The following is a 12612-nucleotide window of genomic DNA, read 5'->3' on the forward strand; positions in this document are numbered from 1 at the left end:
CACCTAATACCTTAATTCACGGGTAAAGCAAGATTCTAGATTTAAACTGGTAAGCAAGTACAGCTAAGGGTCTCTATCTGCCAGATACCAGCAGGCAATACCCCAAGGCAGATGCCAATTTCTCATCTGAACTGTGGGTCCAACCCAGATAATTTCCTTTGCAACTCTCTCCCTTGCAACCACTCTTATGCTTTTGCAATATACTTTCCTCTTCCATGCAGTTTCCAAAAGACAGGAAGAACGCAACCTGTCAATCATATAACTGCCCTTCTCCCAACGAGAGGATCTCAACTTCATTTTGCCAGCTACTAAGAACATCAGGCAACCTGTGTTTTCTCTCAGTAACACCTCCCCCTCTGCCTTTGCCCCCTTAGGAGCTGCTTTGCTCCTCTTCAAAGCACTCTCCACTAGAAGGTAATTGCTATGTGATACATTCAGTCAGTAGCAGAAGTTTCTGCTCATGAACTTCAACACCTGTTCCAAAAGAGAAACCTTTTCAAAAGCTTCACAAACAGCTCTTTCTAGCAAACATGTATCATCCCTAAAGAGCTTGTCAGAAGGAATAGTAATCCTTTACAGCATGGGCAGTGATAAAGTTCTGGAATGGCTGCCCAGGGAGGGGGTGCAGTCACCATCCCTGGGTGTGTTTAACAAAGCCTGGATGTGGCACTGGGTGCCAGGGTTCAGTTGAGGTGCTGGGGCTGGGTTGGACTCGATGATCTTTGAGGTCTCTTCCAACTCAGTGATTCTATGATTGGTCCTGGTATTCAGCAGCACTTCTCTGTTGGCAGTGTGTCACCCACGGATGAGCTACAAACCCAGAGCGACCAATGTCACCACAGAAGGCCAGTCCAGCACCACCAAAAGGTGCAGTCTCACATCTATCAGGTTCTGTCTGCCAAAGCAACCAGAACCAGAAATCTCAGCAGCCAGTTGAGGTACTGCTCAAGCAACAGCTTCCTGCAGGAGGGGTTTTCTGTCCAGGCTTGGCAAAGCTGGCTGCTTGGCTCAGTGGCCTCAGCTGGTCTCTGTTCAGTCAAGAATAAATGGCTCTGTGCACGTCCATGGCTTTTAAATAAAGGTAACCCATATTCTTCCCTTCCCCAGGCACGCAGTAAGGAACCTTTGGAACAGGGACCCTTCTCAGTGGGGTTTTGAGCCTTCTGTATCCTGCAGACTTTGCATCCTTGAGACCCAGTTTTGTACTTCTTCATTACAAAAGCACTGCAAATCCTGCAAGACATCTGGACCCAGGAAACAATAATCTCCTGTTGATGCAGTAGAGCCAATCAAGTAAAGATCATCTCCATGTGCAACACTGAGAGGGAAATCATCCGTTCAAGGCAATCACTGCCAGTGTTGAAAAAATAATTTAAATCCTCTGAAAGTAAAAATGTTGCAGAAAGATTTTTCAAAGATATGCCCTACACTCCTATACAGAGATGCTACCAATGTCAAGGAAAAGCAGAAGGATTATTTCTTCCTTTTTAAAAAATTTCTTAAAAACCAGAAAAACTGCTCTCTGGTGAGGAGAAAAATCTTCAATAAAAACAGGAAATAAAACTTTGTCCTTTTTTTTTTTTCTATCAATGACAAAATAATGACAATAAGAACTTCTGTATTTCACTATAAAGGCCTAATTATAAAGCCTTCATAAACTTTCAGTAACAGGTCCAGATAGAAATCTCAAGGTTGCAGGAATGTGACATCTTCCAAGTGCTAAAACAGAAAGATAGCCAGTGCAATCCAGTTTTTCTTTTTCTAGAAGGTAATATAAGCAGTGCTCATCAGCTCACTTAATTTTGTTCAGCTTTTTTGCTTTAGGTTTTTTTTTTCCTGCCTTAATAAGTACTCTTGAGAAATAAAATTTTCCTTAATCATGAATTATGTGAATCCATCTCAAAATGCTCATTAGCCTATAAAGATGATTTTGATGAGACAAAAGTTAGAAGAACAAACACTGAGTCAGGAAACCAAAGCATCCTGACAATAATTCCCCTGGGCTTAGGTCTTCTTCCTTGAAGAGAAATCTTCTAGATCAGGGCACCAGTCATGACATGCAGCATTAATTGTGCTGAATGCCTCAGACACAAAGATCGCCATGAATCCATATTCATCAAGAGCAGTGAATTTCCAAAGCAGTGTCATCTCCTTCCTCTTGAAGTATGCTCTTCCTCCAAAGCATGCTCTGGTTAAACTACAGCCAGAGAGAAGTAGATGTTTCTCCAAATTATGGCTGTCAGCAAAATACCTCTGAGGAGGCCATTTGCACAAGGAAACAGTGGAAGCAGATGAAGCCAGTGAGGTAAGTGTCCCTAAATGCCTGAAAAGATCATCTATCAGAAGCTTTAGTTTTGGAAAGCGCATGGCTGAAAGAAAAACAGCAACAATGACAATGGCCCAAAACATTGGAGAGAAAATAAAATTTGATAGCAGCTGATTTTTCTGCTGTTGGTCCCTATTCTGTGGAAGAAAACCTAAAATGTACTGAATTCACAGTAACACAGGAGTCTGCAAAGCAACAAGTGTGGGAAGCTGGCAAGGAAAGCTGCATTCAAGAAAGGGAAACCACAGGCAGGAAAATCTCCTGCAACTACAGAACACTTAAGATTTCACATAGGAATAGAAAAACTGATAAACAATTTTACTACTCATATCAAGGAAGAGCTTATCTATGATAAGGCATCTTTACCTCATGACTTTCCATAATTGCTTACATGTTTCCTTCATTTCTAACAGAAGAATCTAGAAATTCTATAGCAAAAATTTCTGCTGCAACATCCATGAAGTCTTGGTAAGTTGAAACTAGCATAAGAGGGCAGGGAAAAATGGATGAAATATTTTTGAAACATTAAACCATACATTATCACCAAAGGGAAATGTTGACTTTATTCACTGCAAGTTATTTAAAATAACAGACTCAGACAAGGTGCTGGAAAAGGACTGGCTTAAAAACACAGCAGTGATAGGTGGTGTTGGGTGAGGAAATGCACTGTAGTGAAATGAGTTTCTTTACCTGTTTCCACTGGGGTATGGGAGCAAGCCGGCCCTGCTCTCGTCTGCTGGATGGCTGGCTGTGGCCACGCTCTTGGTAAGGCAGGACAGGTTGCTGCATGCAGGTTGTAGGGAAGGTGGGACCAAGGAGGAAAGATAAAATAGTGAAGGAAACTCAAAGAAAGCCATAGGAATGGAATACAGAATAAGACAGACAAACATTTAAGAAAAAAAAAATAGGGTAGGGGGAATTCATTTAGCAAGTAAAATATAAAAAGGAAAAAAACATCCAAAAATGGGAAATTTCACATATTTTTGGACCTTTCCTTTCATTTCATTGTTTCTTCAAATCATTGGCTGAGTATGCCAGCCAATGTGTGGCAGCTGAAGAAACATTTTATTGTGTGGACAGACATGGCCATTCTGATTATGTTACACTACAAATGCTGGTATGTAGTGTGGCAGAGACAAACTTGACCTGGCTTTCAAGCAGCCAGCTCAGGTCCCACTCACGATGTGGCCATGGCACAGAGCTTGGCACAAGCTGTGGGGATGGACTCATGCAGCAGAGCAAGGACTCTGGCACTTAAACCACACTGAGCCTCATCCTGCTGACACTGCACTGCCAGCAGCAGCTTGAAGTGACTCAATCTAACTTCAAAGACAACTAGCCTGCAGTTGCAGCACTTCAGATACCATCCTGGAGAACAAATGAGCCTCACTTGGAATGACACAAACACTCTGATTGCCAAGAAACTCCCAGGCATTTATCTGCTGCACATACACACACACACGTACAAAGCTTAATCACAGTTCACAAGAACAAACAGATGTAACCTGATATGAAAATGTTCAAATCAGAAATCAAATGGTTGTTCTTGAAGAGCATAAGCAGAACATTCCTGGAAAGTTTTTAAAGAGCAATAGTAGTTATAAAAGAAACTCAATTGCTGGTCTTCTCCACCCTGTACTTGTAAATTTTAAGCTTTGGGCAAACTTCACTCTTCTCTAGGAGAGACTTTGAAGTAGAAAAGCAACACTAACATACAGTCTTGAGGAATGCAAGCTATCCTCCATGGTTTTCATCTACAATTCCAAAACAAAGGGGTTTATTATCCATCTCCTACCTGTCTTCGTAAGTTTGAGGATGGCACTGGTGCATTCTCTTCAAACTTGGCCAGCAGCTGGGTTGCCATGGACTTGACTTTGTTCTGATTCCCAATGGCAGCATCAATTCTCCTCTCTGTCAGGGCACTCACCAGTGTGGGCCTTTCTTCTCTGTAGCTTCGTGGGAGGTCCTCCTAACAATCAGTGACAGCAAAATTTAACAAGATACAACCATATCACCTTTTCCTTTCTACCCCTTTGCTGTGAAAAGTCTCTTACACTATAGATAACAAATCTCTTAGCCTCACTTGAAAGCTCAGATTTTAATTTCCTTTGGCAAGTCATCAAATGTTCTGTTAAACTTTACTGATCTTCTCCATCTTATTTGATACCTACCAAAAAGGCCTCAGCTGAAACACCCCCGTGAAGCCCTTGACATAAACCAAAGGCTCATCTTCAAACAACAAACCCAAAGCACTGAATTTTAATTCACCTGTACCCATGTGGCTACTAACACTGAAAGACTGCCTGATGGCCATACTGGAAATGTTTGTGCTTTTTTTAAAAGTTTAAATATGCATCAAGCTTCTGACAATGCCACACGACTTCACTGAGAAGCTTTGAGTGTTGATGTCCTCACCAAACCATAGCAATTTGCAATAAATACAGAACATCAGGGAACTGCAACATTTCATTTGTTATGTGGTATTCTTTCATAATCGTTCATAAAATATTTGCATTAAAGGTACCATGAAAGTGTAACCTCTGAAGAAGAATTAAATTTTATCTTAAAAATCCTATATAATCCCTGCCTGGATATTAAAAAAATGAAAGAACTGAAGTGGGGAAAAAGGTACCTACCATTTATTTTGCTCCCTGACATCTCTCACTGTAATACTTACATCCTCAGACTGGCTGGTTTTTCTCCTCTTTCCTGCACCATCCAGTTCCTTTTCTTTTTTGTCCTGAAAACAAGAGGAGTAGGGGAAAGAAAACAAAAATAACTCTCATACCTCTCTGAACTGCGATAAGTGTCATCAGTGCTCTTAATCAGTTTAGTTGCAAAGCTTATTTAATTCCCTTTTGCTCATTCTCCATTTGTTTAAGAAAAGAGGTTTTTTTTCCTAGATACTCCTTAGGGGATTGCAACCTTCAACTGGACAATTCTTCAACACTTTCAAATCATCAAAAACTGAGCAATTAGCTATGTTCCAAGAGAAAATATATGCCCAAATACTACCACAAGGCTAAGCTTTTAAGACTGAAATACACCTCTGAGAGTACATACTACAGATGTAATTTTGCAGTCATAAATGTCAGGTATTGTCCCATACCAAGAGCTGGTGAACACAATCTCTTGCAGACTAACAAACACCTGAATTTTTAGCACCATGCTTGGACAGCAGCCTGCCAGACCCGAGTGCTCCCAGGGCTCTGCCTGTTCACCTTGGGAGTGCGCTTCCGAGAGATGCTTTGTCCCAGTTTGCTGAGGAAGGAGATGGGAGACTTGGTACTGGCAATCAGGGCAGCCTTTTCTTCTGCATTCAGCTCCAGGGCATCTGTTAGTGACAACAGGCAGAACAAGGGAATGCCATGAAGTTGATGTGGTGCTGTTATTAAATACACAACTGAAGGACTTACTGATTGTTTTTAATGTAGCAATCTTTCTTAAATTCTCTGTACAAAATATTTAATGTCTAGAATTAATACCTTTCTCAGCTATGCTGCTTTTTCATTTTGCCCAAAGCAGTTCTTTCAGAGTTTATAATCACCCATAACAGATGCTGTGTTTACTCTATTTACTTTTACATTTTACATGCTCATTTTACATGAGCATCAGTATTCTTAAAAAGAGTACAGAGTTTTAGAAATAATACATGATACATACTATATTTTTAACTGGCTATTAAACCCAATTTTTTCCCCTCACCAAAGAGACATATGTGAATTAAGAACATCAGCAATAAAGAGCTGTAACAACATTATCAATATTTAAAGGCTGTTCATATTGATTTGCGTTAGGTAATTACATCTTTCAGTTCTGATCAAAGATGTTTTGCTCCTCAGTGGCCTGGAGTTAGTTCACAGGTGATAAATAGGTATAAAACTCAGCTGGTGTTTGGAAACTACCTATTCAAAAACTACTAGCAAGGCACAGTATAGGCACAGTAAGGCACAGTAATAGCTAAGAGAAACAATAGTAAGAAAGTACAAAACTTATCTAGTAGTGCTAAAGTGAGTTGAGAACTTTTGAGGACATTATTAACTCTTTATTTTGCTCCTGGTGTTGCTAACATGGTCTTTATCAGCACCACTAACAAGTCAACATTTTGTAATGGAAAGCTACAGCGAGTAACTACTCAATGTGCTCATGCAGAAGCAGCATGAAGGCAACTGAAGCACACACATTCACCCTGGAACAGTCTTTAAATCCCACAAAAGTGCCCCAAACTGCTTACCACTAGAGGGGATGGTGTCTTTGAACATCTCATAGAACTGTGTGAGGTACATCACCATGGACAGCTTATCTGGCTCTCCAACAGATGCCATTTCCTTTCCAGTCATGATGGGAGAGATCCCAAACTCTTTCTCAGCGATGTCAAAGGCCAGTTGGTTGTTCTTCTCCACATCGTGCTCATCCAAGGAATCAAAGTCTCTGCAAGGGGCAAAAAGAGGCCTTGCACTGAGTCAAGTAGAAACCAGTCTTCTGAAAGAACTCAGACATCCGTCTTTTTTTTTCACTTGAAATCTTAACTTTATTTGCCACCAACATGGCAAAGTTGACGTTACTTAACTACAGTGAATTTTAGCTCAAATATATGCTTTTAAAATTTGTCTGCTCTCCCCAAACACCTGGACTTTTCTTCTTAAAAAGTATTTTCCTCTGAAAAACATCTCCACTTCCTTCTTTGCTGACAGACTGTACATTGTCCCCTGCATAAAATCTTCCGTGTGCTTGGAACTAAATTAAATCTTGACTTTTTCTCACCTTTTCTCTTGACTGATCCATATTTTTGTCCTCCTGGCTTTCCCCAAAACTTGTGTAACTACATAAAAAACTACAGCTTGTAGAGAATTACATGAACCATTATAAAAGCTGTTTGAACTCTCCACAAGCTATAAGGCTATTAAACAGTGTAGCTCGGGTTCACTCAAGTACACCAATACAGAAGTAATTCAGTGCATATGGACTGGAATAACTCCACAATTTTTCAGTATGTTTTACAGTGGATTATGTCTTCAAGTACAGCTCAAGAATTTACTTCTTCTAATGTCCCTTTGGGAAGTTGGAGACATTTCAGATTGAAGTACCAGAGTCTTTGCAATCACTTTTTCCAGCCAGTGTTTTTCCGTTCTAGAATCTGGGCACTGTTTTACCCAATGTTTCAATGAAGAGGACACCTCTGCCATTCACCCAACCAAGTCAGTGTGCAAACAGCAACAGCCTCTTAATTTAGGCTGTGGGTCACTACTTCTAGAAAGAGCAGCCTCAAAGTCTTTAGAAAGAGCTGCTTTGTTAAAACAGGAAATTCATAAAGGACCGTGCAGAGACTTGTTCACAAGAGATTTAACTGAAGCTGTGAACTGTTCCTTACTCATGTCACACATAAAATCTGTCAGTCAATAATGCTTTCCAGTCAGTACCAATTTGAAGCTTAATTCTGCCAAATCATCCAGAAGGGAAAATGACAACACATTTATTTTCAAATTCATCAAGCTATCATGACCTTCCACTCTGCTAGTGAATCACTGGATGTTGGTTTCTATCAAGTTTAATTGAATTCATTTCAATCTATTTCTTCAAAAGTCACAAGTGCACTGCCTCCAACTCCATATTATTAGTTCCAAACACCACTAATTTCCTGCTCTTCCCAGTTATGGAAGCAGCCAGTTACTCACATTAAGTCTGGACGGTATCTGTGGATAATGGCACACAAAGCTAAGCCACTTTTCCATGACATTGTCAGATCTGTCACATTAACACCAGCATATCCATCAGTCTGCCTCTGGCACCAACTGAGCAATTTACTGGAGCGAGCTACAGACTCTGTAAAAAAATAGCACATTTAAAAAATAGAAATGAACAACAGCTCATATTCTAAGTACAACACAACCCCCATGAATCAACAAGCAAAACCTTAATATGAAAAACAAGCTCCTTCTACAGTGGGTAATGGAGGACAGGATTCTTTTTTTTTTTTTAAAATACTATCAATATCTATTTTGAATCCAAGAAAGTATTTTTAATTTGCTGAAAAGTAATTATCTAAGTTGTAACTTGCCAGACTTTTCACCCTAGCTATTGTAAAAGAGCCCCAGGAAATATAAAACAGTTGCAAAGGCTTGTTAAATATGATCAAAAGGACATACAGTAGTAATGCAGCACAGATATACTATTTCTAGTGGAAGAACAGAGAAATGTACTTCTGTAACTTCTTCTTATCCCTTGAAAACTTTCCTTTAAAAGCACTGACCTATGCTGACCTTGTCTTACCAGAAGATCTGATGAGATGGTAGCCTAAAGGGACATGGCTGCAGGGCAAAGAGCAGAGACTACACAGCTATTCAGCAGTGAAAGGGAGGCTTAGCAGCAAAGAGCCACTCCGGGAATCCCAAAACACTATCTGGGCATCCAAGACAAGGCATGCAAAGGGAAAAGTCTGACAAACCCCTCAGGGTAGAGACAAGGAGACAGCTACTGAAATGCTTATCACAAGGCATCTAGCTCTCAGAATAATGCAAGCAAAGTGAGGTTTCATTTGGTTAAGAGATGAGACAAAGAAAAGGAAAGCAGGAACATGCAAGACTGCACAAGCAATAGCTTCTGATACATTTGTATGAGTTCTGAGTCTTCTGTTAGAGTGAACTCAGTCCAGCCTTCTGCACTTTAGGCAAGGATATTGTTAGAGATAAAGGAGGTGAAAAGAACTGCCTATACAAACAAATATGCTCAGAAAATTAACAGCATTATAAAGCAAGAGAAATTAGGCAAAGAAAAATAAATTCCCATGCTAATAGAAACTGGAAAAATTGTAAGCTCAGACTGTTGACAAAACAATTACTGGGTACATTTTCTAAATTAAGAGAATGGTTAAAAAATATCCTACAGCCCTGCTGCTCTCTAGTTCCTGCACTGATCCAGCTCCAGAATACCAAAAGGAACAGGACAGCAGCCTACCATTTCGAGTCAGCTTTGGTGTCCTGGAGTTCACAAAGTTCTCTATCTCCAGGTGAATGTCTTTCAAGTCTCCTGTATTATACAAGTGGCGTACCTAAAATCACACACAAAAACATTTAAGATGATCAACACATGCCATGCACCCCAGATACACACAAAAACAACCACAAGAGAATAAGGAAACATCCCAAGGTACAAAAAGGAAGGTAAGTACATGTAGCTAGCAAAAATCCTACCCCAAGAACCTCACAACAGCAAAGATCAGCTCATTGGTGCTGAACAGTCCAGCTGACTGCTGCTGCTCAGTGGACACCAAATTGCAATGACAGACTGCTAGACTAGATTATTACAAAGAAAATGCACGTGCACACGTAGAAGACACAAATTTATAGGTTTCCTGTATCATTATACCACAGTTAAAAATATTAAAATCAAACATCCTAAAAAGGAATTTGTTCAAGTACAAAAGTCTACTCTTGACTGATTCAACTGCCTTTAACTGCTTCCATGCTACACACACATCACTCTCTGTTCCCAAAACACTGGCACAGCTTCACCTGAGGGAAGGCACTGCAGACTGCAGGCACTCAGGAGCACCATTTGTGACTTACCTGCTGTGGCCTCAAGAAGTTGACGTTGATATTGGGATATCGGGTGGCAGGATCAATGCTGTAGTGGCTGAAGTTTTTACTCACGTTCTCTGGGGTGGTCTGAGGCAGCAGCCTATAAATGCTTTCCCTTGGGAAAATAACACAAAAAAAAAGTTTGGGGTTTTGTTTTGGTTCATCATTTGTTTTGTTTAGGCTTTGTGGTGGTTTGGAGTTTTTGGTTTGTTTTCGTTGGTTTGAGGTTTTGTTCTGGTTTGGTTTTTTTTTAAAGAGATGCATCACTACTACTATGGCTAAGTAAACTCTGGAGAGATAAACATTCAAATCAGAAATCTAACCACTTCAGACACTGCATAGCTAACAATCAGCATAACCATATTAAAATCTGCACTTTAATACGACTTCAGAATTCCAAAGGAGGGAAGAGAACAATACACTAAGCGAAACTGAAGGGGCTGCTCGGTACAATAAAGACACTGAGACACAGGAAGGGCTCAGGAGAGGGGCCACCAAGGGGACTGGAGCATTTGTCCTGTGAGGAGAGGCCAAGAGAACTGAGTCTGTTCAGCATGTGGAAGAGAAAGCCCAGGGGAGATGTTACTGCTGTCTGAAGTGGCTAATGGAAAGGTGATGAAGACTGGCTTCAACAGCAACGTTATTTTCCTCACTGTTGTTTTAAATTCAAGCAAGTACAATTTTAAGCATGCATTGTGCCATTGTGCAGTTTTAGAAATTATACTATGGTTCCTGATGGTCAGAACCTGCAGTTGCTGAAGTTTAAAATAGGACCTAAAAACTGTTGCTTTTATTCACTCCATCTTCTAATTATCCAAGTTCTGATCTCCAAGAGAGCCCCTTGAGTCACCAAAACCACACTCAGGCAAAACTGATTAACACATCAAGAATGCAGTACTTCAAAAGACACAAGATGCTGTTTGGCTTACATGAAACAAAGTGACCAAGGACAACATGAAAGATAGCAAGTCACGGCTTCCTTACAAGGAAATAATAAAAAGTATTCACAAGATAATAGGAGACAGCAAGAACTTTTGTATCTGGTACTTAAAAGGCACCTACATCTTCATCTGGTTTGCCACTGAAGGGCTGGTGACAGGCTCACTTTGTCCATGCAATGTCAATAAGCACCTAAAAAAAGATTCCTCATCTAATCTTTTAAAACTAGGACCAGGAATAGTAACATTTCTTACTCTTCCGTATACTTCAGTTTATCAACTCCTTGGAAATTTTTTTCTTTAATTGAATTATGCCCTCATGCATTCTCTAAAAGCAATGAGAGCCTGTATCTCCCATTCTGTCTACATATTTGTACTAAAAGAAACTGTAATGAATTATGTGCTGTTGGAGAATTGGATTAGAACTGTAAATGTATTCACTTTCTCCATTACCTCTCTGCAAGGACTTCCAAAGGACTGGCTCCGAGCGACCAACTTCGTACCATCCAAGCAGAGTCCATTGCAGCCAAAAATCCCCTGGCTATTCCAGTTCCCATTGGCCAAAACGGCTGATATTACAGGTTAAAAAAAAAAAAAAAAGGAAAAAAAAAAAAGGGGAAAAAAAAAAAAGGAAAAAAAAAAGTATCACTTAGGGAAAATCTTGGAGAAGCATCAAGTACATATTCAGGCAGTAATCTGCTGGGAAATTATAACTCAGTAATTAGCTTCAAGCTCCACTCCCACTGGGCTAGAGGAAACCAGATGTACAGTGAACAGCTCACGAGCTCTCCCAAAGCCAGTGTCCCTCTATTTCCAACTGTAATTCATAGCCTGGGGTGCCTTAACAGCTTCTCTTCAAGACAGTACTTTTTTAACCAACTACAAAATGCTAACTACTAGCAGGCCTACAGTAGGTTCTGTAGAGAGTCAACAAGAAGCAGATGGAACAGACAGAACTTCAGAAAAAGCTCTGCACACATTTTCTTAAGCGCGATCATTACCACGCTAAAAATTCTGTTTTCCCAACACTCCCACCCTTCCTTCCAACCTCCCACTTTATTCTATAACAAACAGCAGCTCTCCTTAGAGTGCCTCTCTGTCAGTATCTCAGTGCTGGGTGCAAAGGTTTGTGCTCATTCAGAGCTGAACACGAACCTCCAGGAGGCTGTCCCCGACCAGCGCCACGAGGAGCTGGTGGCCGTTCTGCTCGCGCACCAGGGCCGCGTTCTCGGAGGCGTACATGCACGTGAAGTCAAACATGGCCACGTCGGGTTGCCCGTAGTGGTTGATGGCAAAGTCCAGAGAGGGCAGCTGCTGGTTAGTGGAGAAATCTGCTGCTTCCCTGGCATAGTTCAGCAAAGCCTCCTGGTCCACGTTCTCCCGGGAGAGCAAGACCTCTGTGTCGGCATGGTCCTGCCAAAACCAGCAAAGTTAAAGCGTCGTGGTCAAACCCACAAGTTTGTTTTAAGATTGGTATATATTGTAGCTGGCATTAAAATTCTGACAAATCTACTCATACAAATTTGCCTTCTAATTTCTTTCATTCCTATCTGTGTTAATGCTTCCAGGAGAAAATCTGTTGTATTTGCAAGGTGCCCTGTGGCAGGAAGGAATGATGGAGCTGACTCCATGTTCTCCAAAGTCTAATGTATTATTTTAAGATACTACATTATATTAAAGAATGCTATACTAAACTATACTAAAGAATACAGAAAGGATACAGACAGAAGGCTAAAAAGATAATAATGAAAAGTCATTACTCTTTCCAGAG

General features: G+C 40.5%; 1 protein-coding gene across 5 annotated transcripts in view; it reads right to left on the minus strand.

Annotated features, from left to right (window-relative positions):
- Window positions 1-12612, minus strand: part of MICAL3 (microtubule associated monooxygenase, calponin and LIM domain containing 3) — a 136387-nt gene that overhangs the window by 84373 nt on the left and 39402 nt on the right. For all 5 annotated transcript variants that reach the window (XM_041398629.1, XM_041398628.1, XM_041398627.1 and 2 more), the window contains exons 8-17: window positions 11997-12254; window positions 11295-11410; window positions 9892-10018; window positions 9281-9374; window positions 8002-8149; window positions 6561-6757; window positions 5548-5660; window positions 5004-5066; window positions 4122-4295; window positions 3017-3109 (exon numbers count right to left, since the gene is read on the minus strand). In XM_041398629.1, coding sequence (XP_041254563.1) covers window positions 3017-3109; window positions 4122-4295; window positions 5004-5066; window positions 5548-5660; window positions 6561-6757; window positions 8002-8149; window positions 9281-9374; window positions 9892-10018; window positions 11295-11410; window positions 11997-12254 — 1383 coding nt within the window. The remainder of the gene's footprint in view (window positions 1-3016; window positions 3110-4121; window positions 4296-5003; window positions 5067-5547; window positions 5661-6560; window positions 6758-8001; window positions 8150-9280; window positions 9375-9891; window positions 10019-11294; window positions 11411-11996; window positions 12255-12612) is intronic.

The sequence above is a fragment of the Onychostruthus taczanowskii genome, unplaced genomic scaffold (genome assembly GCF_017590055.1).
Source record: "Onychostruthus taczanowskii isolate IOZ18803 unplaced genomic scaffold, ASM1759005v1 scaffold15, whole genome shotgun sequence".
NCBI classification, from domain to species: domain Eukaryota; kingdom Metazoa; phylum Chordata; class Aves; order Passeriformes; family Passeridae; genus Onychostruthus; species Onychostruthus taczanowskii.